We start from the raw sequence: 25820 nt of genomic DNA, 5'->3' as shown, positions 1-25820 counted from the left end.
GACTTCATTCTCTTTTCCCTGGACTACTGAGTTAAGACTCCAACTCTGACTCCTAGCCTACCCTAAATCTAACCTGCAAACTGCCCATCTATGGATATGCCTCTCCCGCCACATCTTTTCCCCTCTCAGTACTTGCCAGTGGTGCCTGTGGGCTGAAGGTGAAGTCTAAGCTCCTTAGGACGGCATTTAAAGCCTTCCGCGACTTGTCCCTCAAAGCACATCCACAGGTTCACCTCTTATCAGGGCCCACTTTGTATTTTACACTCTGGAAAACTCATTGTCCTGAAGTTCCCAGATAATGCTAAGCTAGTGTATGTCTCCAAGTCTTTGTCAATATTTTCTCTTCTGCCTAGAATTCCCTTACCATGCTTTTAAATCACTTGTTTAACTCCTTATGCTCTTTCAAAACTCACATACCAACTCTTACTGGAAGGCTTCTCTAGCTCCAGGTTGGCTAAGGGACACTTTTCTGTGTAAAAAGTCCTACTCATGCTCTCCATAGCTCCTTCCATACTGACTTGAAATGACTGCTCCAGTGTCTGCCTCACCTGAATTAAGAGAAGGAAACATGACCTGGTCTTCATTCTAGCCTGAGGACCTAGCATTGTGCCTAACACATAGTAGGCACTGAATAGTAAACATTTTTTAAAAAATATGATTTCCATTGCACTGTTAATACATTTCTATTTTTTTTGACCCTACATTCCAAATCATAAAAAGGTGAGACTATAAAATACAAAAAGCACCAACAATTCTGCCTACCTCAATTCCCTGCTCATCCACGATTGATATATAGTTAGCATTTGTCTCATTAGGATAAGATAGGAGAACATCATAATGAACCAGCTTGGCTGAATCTATTCCAAATTCCATCCACTGGCTTTGGATTTTCTTGGCAAGCAGTAAATTTTGTTCTGTTCCTGCCAGATGAGGGAGTTTTGTAAATGAACTAAAATGAAACCAAAATACAATCTTGAGTTAAAGACTACATTCAGATGATGTGCTTAAGAACTATTAAGAAGACTTACTCATCATTATTGTTTCTATATCAGAGAAATTTAAAAATCCAGCTATATCAGCCAATTTCTAAATATGCCAATTTAAAATTTACTGATGGAGAGCTGCAATTTTTACATTATGTTCCCCGTAAAAGAACACATCCCACCTACAACTAGCAGCACCCAGACATAAGTAGGCGCTCTGGAAGAACGCACCTCTGTACCAGTGGTGTCCCTTCTTGCTACCCATCAGTGAATAAAGGACATTTTGTAAAAAAAGATCTTAATGTCTGCAGAGATGAGCGGAGCATGTGTACACTTCACTTATTAACTTCTGTGACCTTTACCACACTGTACGGAGTTGTTCATTCATCTCATCGAGGTTGAAGCCGTGTATTTTTCTACCCTCTAGGACTTAGTCCTGCCTCTTACCCAGGAAGGGCACAATACAGGCTTTGCAATGGGGCAATGTTCTCTTGGTTCTGTGGGTAAATGGGCTGTAAGATTTACGTGGCCTCACAAATATAGTTCTTAGTGAGATTTAATTTGCTTAAAATAAATATATTAATATATTTTCTTAACCCCTCCTCCATCAACACAGAACTAATACTTTGTAAACTGTTTTTTCAGTCACCCAGAAGACAACCAAAGAGATACAGAAGTAAAGGAAAATTAGCATTTTTTGAAAGCTTTTTCTAGGCCAAACATTCTACCATGCATTTTTAAAAGGTTATTTCATTTAACCCTCATAACTCTTCTTCTATTCTCTCTTTTTATAAATGGGAAAACTGAGAGGCTACATTACTTATTCAAAATTACATGGAAATTAAAAATAATGAAATAGAATTTTAAAAACTACATAGCAATTAAATGCTCGAACTAGAATCTCAAATTACATTTATCTGCACTTTAGAAATAGGGATTTTACTAAGTCATTCATCTGATCATATTACACACCTGCTTAAAATCCTTCAACAACTTCCTATATCCTGTTAGGAAGTTCCACACTCTAATATGGTATACAAGGCCCTTCTCGCTCTGATTCGTCTTTCTCTTCTCCAGCTTCGTTTTCCACCACTTTCCTTATAAACTTCTATATTGGAGATCACCTGATGTACTTATTTTTCTGCAGAAGTGACTGCCCCTTGGAGCCTTTATACACAGTCTTCTCTCAGACACAAACATTTTCCCACTACCTGCATCACCCTCCATCACTTCTACTCGCTTCCCTTTCCCACCTGCAAACCACTAAGCATTCATTAGACTCCCTGTAAAGCCTGCCCTCTCCATATGGTCAAATGACCACAGGTTACCGATGTTTCCTCTCTCACAAATTCACTTTCAACAAGTGTTTAACTGTGTGTATAGGCAGAAGTTATTTTATATGCAGAGGAAAAACAGTAAAGTTGGAAAGTTTTTAATTTCTACTTTACATATTTCCTTCTTGTTTTATTTTCTACAATGAAAGGACATTTATTTTTTTCCCAAGTACGAGAATGATATATTTCCTTAAATCAAGATGGAGGGTGGGGGGGGATAAATTTTAAAAATAGTAATAAAAAAACTAAGATCGAGGATTAAGCATGAAGTTTTGCCTCTTGTTCTTCAGAGAACCCACTGAAACAATATAAATAGAATTTAAATGCTTGGTCAAGAATACCATCAAGTTTTACTTTTGATACCACTTATTTTATCACCTAAATGACTGTGGGTTTGTCTCAGATGTCATAGCCAGAAGACAAACAACATTTAAAGTTCTGGGGTAGGCGGTATCAGCCCAGATTTCTGTATTCGAGGAAAAAATGTTTCAAGAATGAAGGTGAAATATATAATTTTACAGATGAAGAATAACTATGAGAATTCATCACCAAATGACCCACATTACAGAAAATTTATAGGAAATGCTTAAGTTATTCAGGTTAATTAAAAAAATAAAATAAAAACATAGGGAAACCCATATTTTCAGAAACAAATGGAGAGCATTGGAAGTAATAAATATCTGAGAAATATAAAAGATCTTTTAAAAATTAATTGGTCTATAATGCATATAATTTAAAGAAAAGATTATTAAGATTATTTTGTGAGGTTTATAATATATGCTTATAGGATATATATGACAGATATGAGGAGAAGGTATACATATATAAAAACGTAAGTTTTCTACATGTTATGTTTTCTACACATTATGTTATGTTTCTACATGCTATGTTTTCTACATGTTAGATGGTACAATAGTAACTTTAAGAAGACAGTGAAGAGTTATAGATATATAGTAATCTTTAGAGCATCCACTAAAAATCAAGGCATAAAGGTATAGCCAAATATAAATTCATAGGGAATTCTAAAATTTTTAATAATCCCCTACTACCAAAAAATGCAGGAAATGAGGAATAAAGGAACAAAAACAAAGGGAACAAACAGAGAACAAATAATGAAATGGCAGACCTAAGTATGCCCTATCAACAATTACATTAAATATTAATGCACTAAATACCCAAAAAGCAGAGATTACCAGATGGATAAAAACCCAAACTGCTACTATATGATGCCCGTAGAGGACATAAATTGAATATTACTAAAATGGATATAAAGCCAAGTGAAAAATATATGCTCTCTAGAGAAGATATACTTTAATAATAAAGAAAATGACAGGCTGAAAATTAATGGATGTAAGAGGCTATACCATACAAACAGTAAGTAAAAGAAGGCTGATGTGTCTATATTAAGATCAAATAAAATAAACTCAAAGAGTGTCACAAAGGTAAAGGGGCATTTCATAAACAAAAAATGGCCATTTTTGTTTAGAATAACATTAATATGTAGGTGCCTAACAAATGAGCCTCATAATATATGGAGCAAAAATTAGTTCTAGGAACCTGAAACAACTGTTGATCAGTATGTGGAGCAAAAGGAGAATGCACACATGCCAAATGCAGATATAAAATGATACAACCACTTCGGAAAACTGTCATTTTCTTTAAAAGCTAAACATACGATTATACAACCAAGTCATTCCAAGATAAATAAAACCTATGTCCACACAAAGATGTGTAAACATATATTCACAGCAGCTTTTTTCACAAGAGGCCAAAACTAGAAACAGTGCAAATGTCTATCAAATCACATTGTTAGCATATCCACAGGAGGAAGAAAAAGTAATGGACTCATACATGCAGCAATCTGGATGAATTCCAAAACTGTCACACTAACTGAAATAAGCCAGGCGTAAGAATACATGCCGTATGATTCCATTTATACAAAACTCTAGAAAGTGCGTAGAAAACTATGATGACATAGAGCAGATCAGTGATTGGCTAAGGCAGGGGTAAGAGGTGATAGACTACAAAGGGCATGAGGGAAGTTTTCCATGTCTTGACTGAAAAGGTGGTTTATTGATTGTGCACACACTGGTCAAAACTTTCAAGTTATAGGCTTTATATGGATGTAGTTTATTTTATGTAAATTACATTTGAATAAAGCTGAATTTAAACGATCTCCATTTGAAAGAATCTGAACTTAGAAAGCAATGGCACAGTTTTATCTTTAAAAGGTTCATAATAACTCCCTTGATTATAATTTTTTCACACTTAGAGACTGATATATTTGCATTGATCCTTTGTTTTTTCTTCTCTTTCTTATTTCTATTTATTTTTTGGTCCATATTTGGGACCAACATTGACATTTGCAAGGTTTAACTTGTGGCAGACAGAATCTGAAACACTTCTTTCCTTTCTTATAAATCACTGGGTTAACAACCGTTTAACTCTTCCTGACAGAATATGAAAAACATTAAAACACAATCACTGATTAAACTCAACCTGGAGGAACAAAGAAGAACATTCAGTTGCAATTCAAAGTAACATGAAGTTGAAACATCTCTTAGGAAACCAACCAGATACTTTCTCTGTAGGTGAGCTTAAGGAAGGCATACCCCTGTAACATTCAAAGGGGTTGCACCCTAAGAATATTTTAAACTATCATAAATTACTAATATACAACTTTATGCAAATAAGATTGCCCACATGAATAAAACCTGTATTTTACAAACTTTTCACTCTGAATCACTTTAAAGATTTTTTTAGGGTAGGCAAGGGAGTACTGAGGGTAGTAAGAAACAAGAAAACTGGAAACGAGGTTAAGTATTCAACCTGAGACATGGGTGCAGATGTGCTACAGGGTGAGACACACACATGGGGCCCCAGGTTGGGCCTTTTTTTTTTTTTTTTAAGATTTATGTATTTCTCTCTCTCCCCTCATTGTTTGCACTTGCTGTCTGCTCTTTCTGTTGTGTGCTCATCTTCTTTTTAGGAGGCACTACGAAGTGAACCCAGGACTTCCCATGTGGGAGGGAGGTGCTCAACCACTTGAGCTACCTCCACTCCCCACTTGTTGTGTCTCTCATCGTGTTTCCTCATTGTGTCTCTTCATTGTATCATCTTGTTGCATCAGTTCACCGTGCCAGCTGGCTGTCCTCGTCTTCTTTAGGAGGCACCAAAACTGGGACCTCTCATGTGGTAGGCAGGTGCCCAACTGCTTGAGCCACACCCGCGTCCCAGGCCCTTTTAAGACCTTTCCTCTTCCCCCTTCCTAATGTTGGGGCGGGGCCCCAGCTTAAACAATTTGTTTTTAAGGTATAATACAGAAAACAAACTTACCGAAGAAAGGTTCTAATGTTTTCCGCTTTCATTTCTGATAACAGTTTCCACCGCATACTTTGATGATAGCGAGGTGAAGTGGCTGTTTCTTTGAGAGGCTTAACAAACCAGCCTGGGGGCGGAAACGCGCGTTACTCATCAATGCAGGCTTTGGGCAGCTAAGGGGACCGCGACACCCGAGGTCCAAAGAGAGAGAGCATTTATTGCTGATGGGAAGCAGGGAGCAGAGAAGACCTATTGGTCGTAAACCTGCCTCCCTGACCTGACTTCGTGTCTGGCAGGTTCCGGGTGCTTACAGCGATCAGGAGGTTACAGACAGTCTACTCAACACGCAGGCTGATGGCATGCTAGATCACTTGCTTTCGAGCTTAGGCTATTTTGCGTATCAGGAGGACCAAGTTTGATGAGAACTGCTTTGGTTTAGCAAGGTAACTTAGGAATTTGGGATGATCAGTTCCAGCTGACCTATTTTAATAAGCAATGGGTAAGAGGCAGGCCCTGGGAACTTCAGGGTTGCCAGATCAGATCGTGAGACACTAGCAGGGGCAGTGGCCAGATGTCCCACACTGTGCAGTTAGTGGGTGCGGCCATGCAACTCAAAACACAGCACCAGCATTAAGGACACGAGGCATCTGGGTTTTACAGTGATTTTTCTGCTTTTGGCTACTTCACAAGGCTCACATGCATCAAGGTTATGAATCAGTAAGCTTTCCCAAGTATTGGTACTTTCTTTTGGCTACAGTGTAAAATATCAGAAGGTTAGCAATTGCTTAAAATGTAATTCAGTAAGTCAAAACACATCTGTTACTTTTTCAGTTACACACACACAATTGCTTTTAGTTTAAAAAAAAAAAAAACAGAAGCCAAAAAATATTTGTCCTTACCTAAGAAACATCACGGTGAGCTTAAATAAATAAATAAAAGTTTATATTGAATGTAAAAAGAACCTTAATTGCAACAAATATTCCACACCAAATGCAAGGTGTTAATAATAGGGAGGCACACCAGAATCCTGTATTTTATGCAAAGCTGTTCTGTAAACCCACAACTTCTCTAAGAAAGAAAAAAAAAAAAGGGGGAGGTGGAGAAAAGAAAGTAGAAATCCTTTAAATTTTGATGTGCACAGTAAACGCTGAGTTTGTTGAAACGCGTATTTAGGGATGTTCTTTAATTTTCTCCGATAGTCTTTAAGGCTTCTTTCCCCGGGGTATGTAGTTTGTCACACAGTCCCTGGCACACACACTAGTTGGAAGTTCTAACTCATTAATATTCCTTGGAAAGGAAACCGCTTCTTCCTCTCTGCGGATGGTGAGAGTTTCTAAGCTGTCTTTCCAACCGCCCTTCCCAGTACCCTGCAGGTGGCGAGTAATAAACGTGAATTCGTCCCTCTAGCGAGGGTAAGGCCCCGCTCCCCTGCGCTCGGGTCTGGCTTCGCGGCGCTCCCAGGGTCCGCCTTGAGCTCAGGGGCCCCGAGATCCCCCCTCGCCTCCCCGGGCAGGAGCGCGCCCCGCGCCAGGCGAAGGGGCCCCTGCACTTACCCATCATAAACCCCGCCAGGAAAGACGCCAGCGCCGCGGCCAAGCACATCCACAGGTACAGGCGGCCCCGGGACCTCGCCATGGCCTCCTCCAGGCGCAGCTTCGCGCGCCAGCCGCCCCCGCGGCCCTCGGGGCTGTGGAGCAACCGCAGGAGCCCGCGTGAGCGCCCGGCGCCGCCCGCGCGCAAGACCCGCCCCCGCAGAGCCCGGCGTGGGGAGGCCGCGCCCCGTCCCGCCCCGCGCGGGAGGCCCCGCAGCTCCTGGCCCCGCGCGAGGAGGCCCCGCCGCCCCCGTCCCGCCCCGCGCGGGAGGCCCCGCAGCTCCTGGCCCCGCGCGAGGAGGCCCCGTCGCCCCCGCCCCGCCCGGCGCGGGAGGCCCCGCAGCTCCTGGCCCCGCGCGGGTAGACCCAGCTCCGCGCTCCCGGCCCCGCGCTCCCGGCCCCGCGCTCCCGGGCAGCCACCTGCACTGCGCGGGCGGCGCGGGGCCCGAGGGCTGGTCCGCGCGCCCTGGAGCGGCCCGTAGGCGGGGCGGGGAAGCGCTGGCGGGGGGCGGGCGCCGCCTCTCCCCGCGGCCCCTCCGGCCCGGCGGGCTTCTCTGCGGCCGCCCCCCTGCGCTGGGTTCCCGCTCGCAGCCTCGCAGCGTTCCGCGTCCTGCTGCCCCGCAGGCGCTGGCGGGTCCCGCGCGCCCCGGCTGCGGTGCGGGGCTCTTGCTCTCCCGGCCTGGGCGAGCCGCCTCTCGCGGCCCTGCTTTGTCCCCTGTAACCGCGTGCTTCACCGACTTGGCCGGACAGCGCCGCGCAGGGCTCCGCGAGCGTCCTGCCGCCCTCCAGCCCTGAGCCGGCTCTTGCCTTGGGGAGCATCGCTGCTGGAAATGGTTTCCAAGCTGTGCACAGCGGGAGCCTTGTGAACAGAACTCCTCCATCCGCCCTCACCGCGGAGGCCGAGCTTAGCGGTGCACGCCGGCGCCTCGGGTCCAACCAAGAGCAGTTTTGCAACCCAAGAAAGCAGCGGTGACCTCCTGAGTAACTGGTCGAGGCGGTGGAATCGCATCGCTGGTTACACCCCAAACCTAGTCGCGTCGCCTGGAGCCTGGTGACCTTGGCTAAGGCAGTTCCTGCTCCCACCAGGTTGCCAGAAAGAGTTTCTTTGTAATTTTTTATTTTTACTTCTAATTTTGAAATGCTTTCGAACTTACAGGACAGTGACAAATTTAATACAAACTCCATACGGAGAACTCCAACATACCTCTATCTCCCCAGACACCAAGATCCAGCATTTTAACATTTTGCCACATTTGCCCTATCATTCTATTAAATTGTATCAATCCGTTTTCTGAACACCTGAGTATAGATTGTATACATCACGCTCCATGAACACTTATTAGTGCCATGTACATTTCTTAAGGAAAAGGATATTCACAGCTTACAGTCAATATTTTGCTTTTCTTCACATGTTCCAATAATGTTCCTTTGAGCCTTTTCTCCTCCCTTGCTATATCCCATCCAGCATCATGTATTGCATTTGTCTTTGTCCCTTTAGTTGCTCTTTTTTTTTTTCATGGTGGGAAGATTTATACAGCATAGATGTTTCCATCTCAACCACTCCCAAGCATGTCATTCAGCGGGATTATTCAGTCACAATATTGCAGTACCTTCACTACCTTCTACTACTAAAATGTTCCCATCTCCCCACACTGAAACCCTGTAATACAGAGAAAAAATGGGCTCCCTCTTGATGTACCTTAAAGATCAATTCATGAGATACTTGGGTTTCAAAGAGAGAAAGAGTTTGTTTGCACACGCAAAGGTTTTAGTGGCCCAAAAAACTGCTTCCTGCAACTGCAGTAATTTTCATATTTTATATCATCAGGTGCTAATGAGTTATTGGGGTGGAGCTGGCACAATTTCCTTCATTAATAAACATTTAAGGGGTTGAACAGGATGGGGGTTAGTATCAAATGAGTGAAAGTCACAAGATTCTGAGAAAGGGTATACAGAGCAAAGGCGAGTTACAAGGTTCTTCACATAGTATCAAACAGGACAGGATGGAATGATTGCCACCTGTTTCAGCCAGCCAGAGGGCTGTTGATGCAAAGTACCAGAAATGTTGGCTTTTAGAAAGGGGATTTATTGGGTGTAAGAACTTACAGTTCCAAGGCTGTGAAAAGTCCAAATCAGGGCACCATAAGAGGTGCTTTCTCACCACAGTCAAAAAGCACGTGGCAAAGCAGCGTGGCCACTGCGCTCAGTGAGGTCTCTCCTTTCTGCGGCTGTCGGCAAACCTGGCACAGGCTTGCCTCTTACGGGGCCTCCTCTCTGTCCCTGGCCTCAGCTCCTGGAGCCTCATGGAGCTTCTCCCTTTGCAGCTCAGCTGTGGGTGAAATCTTTCTCACATTGCTACCTGAGCTCCTGTTTCCAGGTTCTTGGCAACGTCGCATAAAGGAATTTAAGGACATGCCATAGGGCAGGCAAGGGAGTAAAAAGTTTATTAAGAAACAAGAAAAGAGAGTACACACCCGAGACTTGAGTGTGGGCAGGCTACAGGGTAAGACGTGCAAGGTGGGCCCCCATAAGGGACCTCAGCTCTGTGTCTTTCTTCCTTCACCCTCAGCTTTCAGGGAACCAATGGGGAGGCCTTTCTGTTTGGGGGCTTCTGGGGCTTCTTTGGAGCCTGGAAGGTTCAAATGGGACCTCGTGGCCAGGGTCTTGGCGGGCTTTGTTCTCAATCAGCTCCCTTCCCTCTGGTGGTTTCCAGGCAGTGACCCATGGCCAAGTTCAGACCAGCCGCCTTCCCCGTCTCCCACACCAACCTGCCTCAACATGGCGGGATCAAGTATGGCGCTTCCTTGCTCCTGTGTCTGTCTCTCTCTGTCTCTGTTTTACATCAGACCCAGCAAAAGGACAGAGACTCAACCTGAGTCACGCCTCCCTGACGAAGTCCAGTTGAAAGGGTCTCACGCCCACAGGAGTGGATTAGTCCACAAACAAAATCTTTCTCTTTTGGGAATTCGTAAAATAATCTCAAACTCCACACCATCACGACGGCAAGTACACACAAGGTGAGGCTGAGGCCAGAGTAATCATAAACAGGGAGAAACCATCACAAAGAACGACCGTCACAAAGGATTGTCTCGAAGGTCATTTCACATTTCAGCCTTCGGCTATTTCATGTTGTAAAGTCAGCTGTATGATTTAGTAAACATAATTATTTGTTAATTCCTAACCCTTAACTTTCTTAGCTTGCGTGCACCTACCACGAAAGATCTCTGTAACCCCACCTGAGAGAGGTGAGGGGGGCAGCCAGGGTGCCACAAAAATCATAAGCAAAAATTATTATTGTTGTTGCTGTTTTTCCTCTGTAAGTTTTATTTATTTATTTATTTAAACTTTAGATTACACCTACTGCTTTGATGTACACATTTTTGTTGATTTGGTGCTTGCCCTGTTACTACAATCATTTAACTGTTTTCTGGAGCTTTAAGAAAGATGTTTCTGCCACTTCTTGCTGGTTGTTCAAAACTTTTGTCCAGGAATGGAGCCCTAAAATGTCTCACTCCACTGTCAAATTGGGGACTAATTTACTTTTCTTAGACTGTAATGTGCCTTGTGGTTTACCCCTTGGAACTTTTGTAGGATCCCTGATAGTTAACCTCAAACTAGATACCTCTAGTCAACTAATTGATTTCAAAAATGTATGTCATGAAAGCCCCCGCTAACCAGCTTTTGCTCTTTCAGCTACTAGCCCCTTTGACATTCCTTAGTTGATGCCTCCAGAATTTTCTCTATTAGAAATGAATACCTTTGAGTTTTTCCAAAGATCATTTTTATAACAAAATAAATACACGCACACAACAGCCTCAGCACATGTTATTCAAACAGGAGTAATAGCCAATGAAGATAACTATCCTCCTATAAGGTAAGTAATTAAAAGAGCATCCAGAATTTGTTTAATATGTTGTACTATTAACTAATATTGGGACTTTAATAACTACCTGGTTTCCACCTTAACAGTCAGATGGCAAAGGTCTCTTCCATGGTACAAGTAATATATGTATATTATTCGTGACTGTAAACACGCAAATTGGTTCACACATCTTTTGACGATTGATTACATAATTTGTTAATCTCTAGGCTCTTGACTTATTGTATCTACTACCCATGGCACCATTTACTATTAATTTATCTCTCAAGAGGAAGATAAAAGCTATCTCTAGAAAAAAGTTTCATTGGAAATGAAGATAGAAACTAACGATAATGACATTAAATTATTTGTGAAATTTGTTTCCTCCCACTCCCATCCCCAGTTTTGCAGATAACTGAAGTCTGACTAAATAGAAGAAATTAGTATATTCTTTAGAACCAATTTCCAGCTTGATTTAGCTTCCCAAATCAAAATTAGATAATTCATTCACTCACAATCTCTTGAGAGTCTATAGCATGAGAGGCATTGTGCAAAATTCTTGCCTCTATGAAGCTTGCTATAAATTATAAAGCAGATATTGAACAGATAGTTAAATGAAAAGAGTACCATGAAGGAGGAGTATTACCTTATATACGAACGTTGTCGCTGCCTCAGTTGACATCTGCAATCTGTAGCTTGATAGTCCATTGTAAAAAGTCCAGTTAGTTGTTTCAGCAAATCCTCAGTCTTTTGTTAATATAGATACTGCAATCATTCAGATTCCCTCTTAATTAAGCTTGTAACAGGAGCCTGTTATCACAAATACTTTCTAATTATTAGCACCTTTGCACCTTGCAAAGCACACTTAACAAAACATTGTTGACTTATGCACAACTCCTTTTAACCTTTCCCTCAAAGCCAAAAATTGGAAAAATCAGCCTCACAGTAAAACAATTGGGCACATTTGATCATCCTATTATTCAGTGAGCCTCTAACAAGAGACCATTTTCTCCATTCATCAAGTACTTATATAAACATTTTTTTCCTCTTCTTAGATACTAGCAGAGGTAATCTTGAAACTCTTAAGTTCAAAAGTCCCATCAAGTGCGTTATGGCGTGGTTTGAAAACAAAGTGTGACGTGTGCTCATAAAATAATAAATGTAAACGCCTCAAAAAACATTCCAATAATTAAGATGTAATAGAGAATGAATGTTTAGCCTGATAATAAAATAGTCAGATATTTGTCAAACCCACAGCCTCACCAGCTGCCTGTGTAACAAATGGCATATTTTGTTTGGCAATCTTGTCTCATCCTTCATATGAGAGGTATCAGTGACATACTCACTATATAGATATGGACATTATGCCATCATTGATGCCACAAGGTAGCATTGCTAGATGAAATTATAATAGGTCCATACAATGATATGGTCACCCAGACAGCAATGTTCACTTGCCAAGAAAGTGAAAGGTTGTTGTTAAGTGGGCATAATCTGTGATAGGAAACAACTTCCAGTTGAATGTTTCCAAAATTCTGTTTCAAAAATTGTCAAAAAACAATGTCAAACTTAAAATAGGTGTTCAAATTTTGGTACATTAAACAATATACCAAAAACTTAGTGTAGGTGAGATGAGAGGAGAGAGAAGTGTAGGTAAAAGAGTAAACGATTAAAAGCATTAAGTGAGGGAAATGGACCTGGCCCTATGGATAGGGCGCCCGCCTACCATATGGGAGGTCCGTGGTTCAAACCTCGGGCCTCCTTGACCCGAGTGGAGCTGGCCCATGCACAGTGCTGATGCGCTCAAGGAGTGCTGTGCCACGCAGGGGTGTCCCCGTGTAGGGGAGCCCCACGCGCAAGGAGTGCACCCTGTAAGGAGAGCCACCAAGCGCTAAAGAAAGTGCAGCCTGCCCATGAATGGCGCTGCACACACGGAGAGCTGACACAACAAGGCGAGGCAACAAAAAGAAACACAGATTTCCGGTGCCTCTGATAAGGATAGAGTGGTCACAAAAGAACACGCAGTGAATGGACAGAGAGCAGACAACTGGGGAGTGAAGGGGGGGAAGGGAGAGAAATAAATAAAAAATAAATCTTTAAAAAAATAAAACAAAATAAAAGCATTAAGTGAGAAGAAATTTTAAAAGAAGAGCAGTAAGCCATGATTGGATGATCTCCTTCTGATGTCACAATTACTCTACTCAACAATAAATGTAGAAATCAGGAAAAACACACTAAGTTAAAGTATACAGCAGAGAGAGGACACCCACCCATGCCCTCCATCCACACTGAATGGACCTACGAACATTCCAGTTGGAACCTGGGCAGGGGTAAGTTGTTTAACTTGGCCTGAACCCAGAGCTCCCTGTTTACCAATTCTCGTCCTTAACACATTCCTCCAATTTCTTGTCCATGATGCCTTTTACCTAATAATGCCCAAATCAGGGGCCCCCTAGGGCCTTTTCTTTCCACATGCTTGTCTTCTAGCTTCTCACTCTTAGAGCCTCAGTCCCTCTGAATCTTCAGTATCATTTGACTGTGAATAAATCCCCTTAGATTCTTCACCTTCCTTTCTCTACGTCATCTGGCCTGACACATATTTTCCCTTGGTGACTCCACTTTCCTGAAATATAAGTTTCCTTCTCTTTCCTCTCCTTTGACTCATGGGATCAGAGAGGAAGAACAGACCTTTCCGCTGTTGGAATTATTCTGCTGAATTCTCCCTCAAAGTTGCTACCATCTGATTATATCCCTTGCTTCATTTTCTTATCATTGTCCCCAGATGAGTACCCAGTATGTTCTGCCACCTTCTCCACTGATTTTAAAGACTGCCTTACAGATTTTTGGTGCCCCTCAGCCTTTGGCCCTTCACTCTTTATTTTCTTTCACACCTTACATCCAATGCATTAGTAAATTCTATTGGCTCGGCAATCAAAACATAGCTTGACTCTAGCTGTTCGTCAACTTCACAGCTTTCCTCTAATCTTAGCCGTAAGTATCTCTCACCTAAGCCTCTGCAATAGCCTGCTAACTAGTCTCCCCAGCTCCCCCTTTGTTCCCATTCAGTCCATCTATGACTAACAAGAGTGTTCTTCCAAAGTAACAATTAGATCATGTTAGCATTCAAAACCTTCCGAAACTTTCCCATTAAACTTACAATAAATTTCTGACCAAAGACCACGTGATGCAGCTTTCAAATCTCACTCCCTTCATGGAAGACCACCCCAGAGAAGCACGTGCAAATAAAATCCACGGAGACCAGGAGACCTCAACGCCCACAGAGAGAACCGGCCACACAGGGCAGGCTGGCCCAAGGGAGGCCCTTCTGTACACCCCAGTGACGCTCTAGCACGTCCACCTATCTGCAGATGGAGGAGGCATTGTTACATGGCAGATGGCCAGGCAAGCCCCTGACCCTCTTACACAGTGTTGTCCAAAGACCTCTAAAAAGGCAAAAGAGCAGGAAAGGGTGTTAATTTAAAATACGAGGCAGTTATTGGAAAAACAAAAATCATTTCATATTTTTAATCGATGAGCTGAGACTCTTTAATTATCCATTGCTCTTCTTGGTACTGACCAAGGACAATCTAATTAATTACAATAACAATATATAATCCTTATCCGTAATTAAGATCAACCCCATTTTTTGCTGAACTGCATTACCAGTATTTGGGATCCAGTGTTTATTTCCTACTGTCTAACTCTCAGACCACCCTAAAGAATGGCTGCCAGACATTTGTCAGCTCTTCTCACTACTGGCTCACCTTTCATTCAGAATGCCTTCTCTTAGATTTAGACATGCAAGGCTATTAATGAGTAAGTGAAGGGGATTCATATGATCTGGTGATGAAGTTATTGCAGACTCTGGCTTATTCATGGAAAAAGGGTAAAAAGATTGAGAATCATTATATGGTCCAAGGGTATGTAAAATGCCTGGTTCAATAAATGTTCTTTGTCCTTCTCAATGACCATAATCATAACATCCTCTTCTAAGTCCTGAAGCACACACAAGTCATCCAAGTATAACAAAACTTAATGTCTGACACAATTTTTAAAAAATTTTCTATGAACTTAAAAAAAAATTTTCTTTCTTTCTTTTATTCTTTTTTCTTGAATTTTCTTTTAATAAATAAAATATTGGGGAAGCAGATGTGGCTCAAGTGATTGAGTTCCTGCCTACCACATGGGAGGTCCCTGGTTCAGTTCCTGATGCCTCCTAAAGAAGACAGTGATCTGGTACAATGGGCAGGCATGGCAAGCTGATGCAACAAGATGACGCAACAAGAGACACAAGAAGAAAAACATAATGAGAGACACAACAAAGCAGGGAATGGAGGTGGCTCAGGTAATGAGATGCCTCCCTCCCACATCAGAGATCCTAGGTTTGGTTCCTGGCACACAGCAAGTGCAAACAATAAGCGGGGCGGGAGGGGGGGGGCAATAAATAAATCTTTAAAATATAAAATATTGTTGGAATATTTCACAAAATTTCTTTTCAATTAAAAGGTGATGACTAATAAAATATTTAAGTATAGTTTTGCATATTGAGGAATAGGAGAAAAGACCCTAGAACTAAATAAAGCTGGCCTTTAAGTGTCTAAAAAACAGAGGATGATTATAGCCATCTATAGTCATTGTCACGTGTTTTCTTTCCAAAAAGATTTAAAGAGCATGTAAGTTCAGTCAAGATGAATGGATAGATAGACTCCCTATAAAACCTGCATCTTAGCAAAACGTGGCTTTTACTTTGATGTGCTTAAAAGGGAAAGATTCTGTTCTCTTTATTGGCCTGAAGAAACCCCTTTCCCCAGCAAAGGACAATTAAGCAATTAAGGAGAGAGACTCTACTCTAATGGACATACAGCTTTCCTGAATTTTATTCTCTCTCTCTCTTTGTCTCTGTCTGTCTGTCTCTTCTCTCTCTCTCTGTGTCTCTCTCTCTCTTTCTCTCTCTCTTTTTTAGGAAGTACCAGGGATAGAACCCAGGATGTCGTACCTGGGAAGCAGGTGCTCAAGCACTGAGCTACACCTTCTCCTTCGCTTTTTCTTTTTTGATTCATTTTGGTGAAACCAAATTTAAGATATGCAAGTACAGAATTTAAAGTGAGGCAATTCCTGCTTGCCTTCCATTTAAAAACTTGCTTTCCATACTGGGTGTGTGTGCAGGCACTGGGGAATGGACTCTCACCCCAGGGAAAAGTGTGCTTTGCTTGTTGTTAACTGTTGTTAACCATTTCATCTGTAGCTTTTTATCATCATTGGTCTGTATTTTTTATGTCCACCAGGCTTTGTTTTGGAAGCAACACACACTGACTCTGACAAACTTGAGCAGAAAAAAAATCATAGCTCATAGAATCCCTGGCAAGATCAGACAATTTCACTAAAAATAAAAAGTGGGCAGACTCAAGGCAGCAGGCAGCTATCACCAGAGAAAAACCCATGTCACAGGAATAACTCACTGAGGCTGTGTGGCTGCAGCAGCAAGGCATAGACGGCGCTATTCCTGAGCTCTGGAGCATTAGCTTTAGAGACCACCTCCCCCCCCCGCAGCCCCCCCAACTACCACCACCCCTCCACTGTGCCTCAGCTGCTAGGGGCAAAGAAAATAAGTACTTAGACCCCAAAGATTCTCGAAGAAGAAAAGAGTTCTGAAACCGTGAAGACTCACTGAGTGGACATTCCACAAATGTAGGAAGGGTTTTCAGGTGCTAAAGAGCCAAACGCCCCAGCAAATGACCACGTATTCCAATGGTGGCCTGCACAGTAGCCACATGCTTTATTCTTCCTATAGTTACATGTCCAGAAAACAGATCCCGAGTGATAGTTACGTATTTTTCTCACTTAAGCAAAACTACACGTACTCCTCTAAAATGACAGAAAAATGTGTTCAGAGTATTGTCTAGGGTAGCGGCTCTTTCTGCAAGGGAGGTCCTCAGACAAGCAACATCGACGTGTTAGAAGTGCTAAGTCTCAGGCAAAGTCTAGATGGGTTGATTTAGACATACGCAGTCTGTGTTTAACCAGCCCTTCAGGTGATTCTAAGTCTGCTGAAGTTCAGGAACCCATGTCTAGAGTGATCTTGACAACCGAAGGGAAATAGAGACAACTCTATTGTGGGGTGGGAATTAACCCAAAGTCTCAGTCACTGCGCCCAGCTGGAAGTCCAGTGTTTCTGGTCCATGTCCATGCTTCCTCCAGTGCTGTCGGGATTCCATCTCAGTGGTGTGCCATCCTCATACCTATTTACATTTTATATGCAATATGGAGAAAGAAATTAGAAATTAAACTTAAAATACATGTACACGATAACAGTACAAAAGGAGACCAATAGTTTCTATTTCAGCAATTGACCATAAGGTCATTCAAAACTTCCTTCCTCCATTTCCTGCCATGTTTCTCCTGCTTTCAGCAAGTATCTCAGCTATTCAGGACTATTTACCTTCACTCTTCAGGGACCGAACCCCTGCCAATCCTCCTGTTTAATTAGCATCTTTTTAACAAATCAATTTTATTCATATGTATTAATAAAGCATACAATATATCCAAAATGTTCAATCAGTGCTATTCGGTATAATCACATAATTGTGCATTCATCACTTCAATCATTATTAGAACCTTTATGTTATTTCAATGATAATAATAAGCAAAAACAGAAAAACAAAGAAGCTTCTTCACCTCTCAGTCTTTGTGCTTCCCCTGCTGTACAAAGCTGCTATTTCTGGCTCTTCTAGCTCATTTATTTATTTTTAAATAGTTTATTGAGATATAGTCACATGCTATACAATCTATCCAAGGTGTGTAATCAATGGCTTTTAGTGTAATCACAACATTGTATATTCATCAGCTCAAAAAATTTTAGAACAATTTCATTACTCCAAAAAAAACTCAATACCCCTTAGCAATCACCTTGCGATCCCTCTATCCTTCTCCAGCCCTACATAACCACTAATCTAATTTCATCTTTATAAATTGGTTTGTATTAACATTTTATATAAACGGAATAATACAATATGCTGTACTTTGTGTCTGGTTTCTTTTACTTAGCAAAACGTGGTGTTTTTTTTTGTCTGATATTAACATCTTGTAGTATTAACATATATTTGTTCAGTTTCAAAGAAAAATGGTCCCATACATGCAATTTTGCCCCATCATATTTCTCATGTGGTTTTACTATTCTATATGGTCCCTCTTACATTTTTTTTAACTTTCTTTTTAGAAATATACATGATCTTAGACTTTCCCTTTAAACTTCTGTCACACATAATAGTACAGTACTGCTAGTAGTACTGTAGGCCTTTCACCTTTTCTATTCATTTCCAAAGATTAAAACATATCCTTTTAACCAATTTTACACAAGTTAACCCTCAGTTTTCCAGTCACTAACCTCATTCTATTTTCTAGTGACCCATAGTCAAGTTATTAACTCCATGAAATAATGCAATATGTTTATTTCACAATGGCACAATCATATAGTATTTGTCCTTTTATGTCTGGCTTGCTTCACTCAACATAATGTCCTCCAGGTTCATGCATGTTGTCATATGATTTGCGACCTCATTTCTTACAGCTCCATAATATTTCATTGTGTATATATACCATAGCTTGTTTATCTATTCATCCGTTGATGGTTACTTGGCTTGTTTCCATCTTTTTGCAATCATGAACAATACTGCTATGAACATGAAAGTGCAGATTTCTGTTCGTGTCACTGCTCTCAGTTCTTCTGGGTATATACCCAGTAGTGGTATTGCTGGGTCACATGGCAAATCTGTATTAAACTTCTCTAGGAACTGCCAAACTGTCCTCCACATTGGCTGTACCATTCTGCATTCCCACCAGCAATGAGTAAGCATTCCTTTCTTTTCACATCATCTCTAACATTTGTAGTTCTCTGTAATAGTGGCCATTCTAAATGGTGTGAAATTATATCTATGTAGCTTTTATTTGCATTTCCCTAATCATTAGTGATGTTGAACTTTTTTTCATTTGGTATTTTTTTTTTTTTGCCATTTACATTTCTTCTTTGGACAAATGTCTATTCAAGATTTTTACCCATTTTTTAATTGGGTAGTTTGTCTTTTTATCAATGACTTGTAGAGTCTCTAAATATCATGGATATTGAACCCTTATCAGTTATGTGATTGCCAAATATTTTCTCCCATTGAGTCTGTCTTTTGACCTTTTGACCAAGTCCTGTGAGGTACAAAATTGTTTAATTTTAAGGAGGGTCCATTCACATATTTTTTTCCTTTTTTACTCATGTAAAAATATATATATTATATATATATATAATGTATAAAGTCCAAGAAACCATTACTTATCACAAGGTTTTAAAAAATTTATTAATATTTTATTATATATGATCCTTTTTAAAATTCTTTTTTATTGTCTTTTTAAAAGATGAATAGATCACACAAACCTTTACATTAAAAACATAAGGGATTCCCATATACCCCAATCCAAATCCCCACCACCCCACTCCTCCCACATCAACATCCCCTTTCATCAGTGAGGCACATTCATTGCATTTGGTGAATGCACCCTGGAGCATTGCCACCCTGCATGGACCATAGTTTACGCTGTAGTTCACACTCTCCCCCAGTTCCTCCAGTGGGTTATGGCAGGATAAACATGTCCTGCATCTGTCCCTGCAATAACATTCAGGACAACTCCAAGTCCCAAAAATGCCCCATATCACACCTCTTCCTCCCTCTCCCTGTCCTCAGCAACTCCCGTGGCCACTGTCTCCACATCAATGATACAATTTCTTCTATTGCTAGAGTCACAACAGTTCTACAGTAGATGTTAGAGAAAATTTGGCACTTACTGGGACACAGAGACTGAAATGACTATAGACAAAGAAAGATTTATTGAGAAGCTCTCCCAACAGAGGGGGTCTGAAGAACAGACTTCGGCCCCCCACACCAGCATGGTGGGGGTCTGAAGAGAGACTTTAGCCCACTCCTGGAAGGGGGGACTTGAATTTATACAGAACTTTCCTAGGTGGGGGAATGGTAATTGGTGGGAGGGGGTTGAGGGTCCAAGTGAGGTGCAGGGGCCTATGGGAAGCCCTAGAGGTGAAAACTTTCCCTGACAGTGACTAGAAGATAGTGGGTTAGGGAGTTACGGTTTCTTGGAATGCTGCAGGAGCAGATGTTTCTTTGTTCTGTAGAAATTTTAACTCCCTCCGATATGTAGATAGGGAAGGTTTCCATTTCCCTTTACTCCCGTCTCTATGTGGTTCTTTATTTAACCTGTGGGGAAGTGCCGTGCCCTTGGACACGTAGGCTTATGGGGGATGGGGTTAGCCTTTCCCCAGTGCATATCAGGGGAAACTGAGCTATAGCTTGTTAATTATTGCAAACCTCTAACAGTAGAATACCAGCAAGTCCACAGCAATCCATATTATATTCCTCCATCTTGTGGAACCTGGGATGGCGATATTCACTCCACCTCTAAATAAAGAGGGGACTTAAATCCCACATGGCTGATGGATGTGATTCTCCTGTTTGCAGTTGTAGATACTCTCAGTGCCCTAGTATGGTGGTTGGCCATCCTCACCTCCCTGTTAGCTGACCTGGGTAATTCCAATGAACGGAAGAGTAGGTGTTGCAACTCTGCTGAGTTTCAGGACCCAGCTGGCACAAAGATTGTCTAGTGATTCAAGTCTCCTGAGCATACACCAACTCCAGGGCCAACCACAGGTTCAGTAAAAGTGACAGAAGAGGCTTGAGTAGAGAGGTCACATCTGAATCCAGCTCCATCACAATCAGGAGCACAAATTCCAGAGTAGGGCTCCCTGGCAAGGCAATGAAGTCCAGAATAATATGTCATGACCATATAATCTGTGTATCTCTGTAGCCATCAGCAGCACCAGTACCTGGGGTTGTATCACCTTTGGCTGTCTCTGGGATCCTGCTGAGATGTGTGTAAGTGCGACCCCTCTGATGACCTTCTGACTCATTTTGAAGTCTCTTAGCCATATAAACTCATTTGTCTTTACCATTTCCCCCTTTTATTCAAGGTCTTTTTCCAGTTGCATCACCATCTGGTGATGGTAGTAATCTCTTGGTGTCAGGGAGGTTCATCCCCAGGAGTCATGTCCCATGCTGGGGGGGAAGGTAATGCATTTACATGCTGAGTTTGCCTTAGAGACTGGCCACATTTGAGCAACATGGAGCTCTCAGGAGGTAACCTTCAGGCACCCTGCAGCTCTTGGCCTAGTTTAAATTTCAAGCACACAGGCTCATAAGTGTAGTCGTCAGTATCAAGGGCCCATTATTGGACCATCCTTCTTCACTAGTCTTTGTCCTTGCACTTGGAGGATTGTTACTCTTCCATTGGATGAATGGAAGTTTCCATCCCCAGGATGGAAACTCAGCACTCACTCAGTTGTCATGTGTAATTCTATCCACTGTAACAACACCCAATGAACATCCAAACATATCTCTATACCCTATACGCATGCCCTGGAGAACTCCCTCCCACCCATGCATCCCCCATCAATGACACCCCACACCAATGCTCCTCCCTTGCCATGGTTGAACCCCTTTGTGATCCAAAACTTCTTCAAAAATGAAGTCTAATATATTGTCAAATTTAAAGGAAAATAAAATAGTATTGACAGGTTTAATGATTAGAAAAAGAATATAGAATAATTTAGAAAAGCCAAAATAAGGTAAAAAATAAATTGGGTTATTAAAAATGAAATATATCATAAAAGTTTGTTTTTGACGTTTTGTCTTTCATCAGACTTACAGGTGTTGCTCTGCATGTACAGTGGCAAGGCTATCTCCTCCATTCCTTCCTCAGTGTCTCCATCCTTTTTATTTTTTTTACTTTTAATTTTGTCTTCTAAAAAGTTTTAGATCACAGTAAAGTCACATATGCAATATAGGGGACTCCCATATACCTAACATCAAACCCTTTTCCCACTTCCTCTGCAATGATCATTTTACATGTGGATGTTATATTTGCTACAGCTGATGTACAGATATTGAATCATAATTACCAGCCACAGTTCTATTATGGCTTACATTTTGATTTATATTTTAGATTGTACAGTTTTCTAAATTTTTGGTTACATTATGGTTTACATTTTAAACTATACAGATTTTTAAATGTTGGCAAAATTTAACATGGCTTATATTCATCATTGCATGAACTTGTGGAACACTTCCATTGCCCACCAGTTACCCCCACTTCCATCCATTCTCTTCCTCTTTCCCCCTCCCCTCAAGGCCCACAGTGACAACCAAGCTTCACTGCTTGAAGGACAAGATTCATAGATATTTCCAATTCTGAGGGTTTGACACTCTAGTTTGTCCTCCTGCATTGGGAACCACCCATGCTCTTGAAGAACACCCTTTCCTCTGTTTGAGATCATCAGTATGCCCCAAGATGGGGGTACAACACTTTCCTGCTCGTTATATGTATCTTCACCCACAAGATCTTTTAAGATGTTTCCCTACATTTTCCTCTAGCAGCTTTATGGTCCTGCCTTTTATATTTAGGTCTTTGATCCATTTTGATTTGATTCTTGTGTAGGCAGTGAAATAGGGCCATCTTTCATTCTTTTGGTTATGGATATCCATTTCTCCCAACAATTTGTTGAAGACACTGCTTTTTCCTATTAATATGACTTTGATGGGTTTGTTGAAAACCAGTTGGCCATAGAAGTAAGGGTTTATTTTTGGACTCTCAGTTCTATTCCACTGATTGTTGTGTCTATCTATATGCCAATAATATGCTATTTTTTAAAAAGATTTATTTATTTCTCTCCACTTCCCCCCCCCCAGTTGTCTGTTCTGTGTCTATTTGCTGCGTCGTCTTCTTTGTCCGTGTCTGTTCTTGTCAGCGGCATGGAAATCTGTGTTTCTTTTTGTTGCGTCATCTTGTGTCAGCTCTACATGTGTGCAGCACCATTCCTGAGCAGGCTGCACATTCTTTGGCTCTGGGCAGCTCTCCTTACGGGGCGCACTCCTTGTGCATGGGGCTCCCCTACACGGGGGACACCCCCATGTGGCAGTGCACTCCCTGCACGCATCAGCACCGCGCATGGGCCAGCTCCACACGAGTCAAGGAGGCCCGGGGTTTGAACCGCAGACCTCCCATGTGGTAGACGGACGCCCTAACCACTGGGCCAAGTCCGCCACCAATAACATGCTATTTTGACCACTGTAGCTGTGTAATATGTTTCAAGGTAAGGCAGTGAAATTCCTTGCACATTTTTTTTCTTTTTTAAGAATGTTTTTTGTTATTTGGGTACACTTTCCCTTCCAAATGAATTAGGCTGTTGGAATTTTGATTGGTAATGCATTGAATCTATAAATCATTTTGGGTAGGATTGACATCTTCACAATATTTAGTCTTCCAATCCAATTTATTTATGTCTTCCAATTTGTTTAAGTCTTCATTGATTTCTTTTAGCATTGTTTTGTAGTTTTCTGCATATAGTTCCTGTACTTCCTTGGTTAAATTGATTCCTAGGTATCTGAGTCTTTTTGTTGTTGTTATAAATGGATTTTTTCTCCTGATTTCCCCCTCAGATTGTTGAATGCTAGTGTATAGAAACATTACTGATTTTGAGCATTGACCTTGTAGTTGACCACTTTGCTGAACTTGTTTATTATCTCAAGTAGCTTTGTTGTAAACATTTCACAATTTTCTAAATTTAGGATCATTTCATCCACAAGTAATGAGAGTTTTACTTTCTCTTTTCCTATTTGGGTGCCTTTTTTTTTTTTCTTGTTTAATTGCTCTAGCTAGAACTTCTAGTACAATGTTGAATAATAACCATGGTTACATTGGGCATCTTTGCCTTGTTCTCAATCTTAGAGGGAAAGCTTTCAACCTTTTTTCCTTGAGTACAATGTTTGCTGTGTAATTTTCATATATGTCCTTTATTATATTGAGTAATTTTCCTTCAATTTTTATCTTTCAAAATATATAATTTTTAATCAAGAAATGATGTTGGATTTTGTCCAATGCCTTTTATGCATCAATTGAAATGATGATGTGGCTCTTTTCCTTCAATTTTTTAATGTGGTGTATTACATTAATTGATTTTCTATATTGAACCATCCTTGCATACCAGGAATAAATCCCACTTGGTCGTGGTGTATAAGTCTGTTGATATGCTGTTGAATTCTCTTTGCAAGTATTTTGTTGAGAATTTTTGCATCTATGTTCATCAGAGAGATTGGTCTCTAATTTTATTTTCTTGTGGTACCTTTATCTGGCTTTGATATTGGGAGATTTTTTATGATGGATTCAATCTCTTTAAATGTGATTGGTTTGTTAAGTTCCTGTATTTCTTATAGCATCATTGTGGGTTGTTTGTGCATTTCTAGGAATTTGTCCATTTCATCCAGGTTATCTAGTTTGTTGGCATACAGTTTCTCATAACATCCTCTTATGATCCTTTTTATTTCTGTAGGGGTCAGTTGTAACTTCTCCCCTTTCACTTCTGATTGTATTTATTTGCATCTTCTCTCTTTTTTTCTTTGTTAATCTAGCTAGGGCTTTGTCAATTTTATTGATCTCCTCGAAGAACCAGGTTTTGGTTTTGTTGATTTTCTATGTTGTTTTCTTTTTGTTCTCAAGTTCATTTACTTCTGTGCTAATATTTATTATTTCTTTCCTTCTGCTTGATTTGGGACAGGTTTCTTTTCCTTTATTTAGTTTTTCTAGTTAAGTTTGATCTTTGATTTTAGCTCTTTATTCTTTTTTAATATATGTTGTGGGAAACTGGCTTACCTCTTTTTTGCTTCCTGTTATTGTAAATGTTGCAGTTTTGATAGCAAACAGCTGCTCATTAGTTTCCAAATAAATACTACTTATTCAGTTCCAGAAGCTGTGAGTCCCCTGGTCCTTTCTTTAACTTCTCTCATGTCTCTCTCCCTATCCTTTATTTCTTTAAATTATACGCCACCTTCCCTTCAGGGCAACTGATTGCTGACTTAGTGCAGCAACTGGCACCCAACGTGGGGCATGAAGGGAAGCTCAGCAACTGGAGCCCAAACAGGGACCTGAAGGGAAGAAGGATCACCTCGAGCGAAACTTTTGGTGTGATGGTGCAGAGCCCCAAATGGTTTGGAAAGCCTTTGAAGTCCTTGAAGTTTTGCTTGTATTTCCCCAGGAGATGGAGAACTTCCTGTGTGGGTGCCAGCTCAATGGATGGAGCCATGCCATGAGTGCCAAGAGATGACAAAATTTCCTGTGAGCCCAGAACCTCCAGTCGTGCAAATGGAGAGACAGATGCTGGAAACTGCATGACTGAGTCTCACTCTGGACTAGAATGACTTTACATCAAAGTATCTAAACTACAGAACTTGTTCAAGCATGGCATCATAAAGCAAGTATGACTTGGGAGACAGAAAGAGGTTAAGAAGGAAATTGAGAGGAGGAAAACTGGAAAATAAAAGTTGGATTAGAAAAGAAACCAAGAGGAAGAGTTAACATAAAGAATGTTAGAGGAAAGAAACAGAAAAGGCAGAAGACAGGGCAGCAAGAGAGCATATAAAAAGTCCAATTAAAATCAATGAAGAAATTCTAGGTTAGTAGATTTGGAACTGTTTTTGTGTTTGTCTGTTCCATGTCAGTGTGTGTGTTGCAATTGTTTCAGTATGTGTTAAGAAGAAAAAGAAAAAGAGAAGGGCATGTGCCCAGAGAAAGGCAAGTGCCCAGAGGAGGGAGGGTGCCCAGAGAAGGGTGAGTACCTAGAAAGAAA

At 41.1% G+C, this 25820-nt stretch overlaps 1 protein-coding gene and 1 long non-coding RNA gene across 3 annotated transcripts in view; one reads left to right on the top strand and one right to left on the bottom strand.

Annotated features, from left to right (window-relative positions):
* NAALAD2 (N-acetylated alpha-linked acidic dipeptidase 2) overlaps positions 1 to 8264 on the bottom strand; it is a 65079-nt gene extending 56815 nt beyond the window's left edge. The window contains exons 1-4 of one of the 2 annotated variants that reach the window (XM_071218313.1): positions 8038 to 8264; positions 7192 to 7325; positions 5654 to 5765; positions 763 to 949 (exon numbers count right to left, since the gene is read on the bottom strand). In XM_071218313.1, coding sequence (XP_071074414.1) covers positions 763 to 949; positions 5654 to 5765; positions 7192 to 7325; positions 8038 to 8111 — 507 coding nt within the window. In that variant the 5' untranslated portion in view covers positions 8112 to 8264. Of the gene's footprint in view, positions 1 to 762; positions 950 to 5653; positions 5766 to 7191; positions 7326 to 7650; positions 7708 to 8037 lie in introns of those variants that run through there. The other variant, XM_058306165.2, reaches the window with a different exon arrangement.
* A 5099-nt stretch (positions 8265 to 13363) lies between these two features.
* LOC131280323 (uncharacterized) lies at positions 13364 to 25532 on the top strand. The gene is made up of 2 exons (XR_009187813.1): positions 13364 to 13419; positions 25230 to 25532. It is a non-coding gene; the product is annotated as an uncharacterized lncRNA (long non-coding RNA).
* The last annotated feature ends 288 nt before the right edge of the window (positions 25533 to 25820 follow it).

This window comes from Dasypus novemcinctus, chromosome 10 (genome assembly GCF_030445035.2).
Source record: "Dasypus novemcinctus isolate mDasNov1 chromosome 10, mDasNov1.1.hap2, whole genome shotgun sequence".
NCBI lineage: Eukaryota > Metazoa > Chordata > Mammalia > Cingulata > Dasypodidae > Dasypus > Dasypus novemcinctus.
This window is presented reverse-complemented; position numbering and strand designations above follow the sequence as displayed.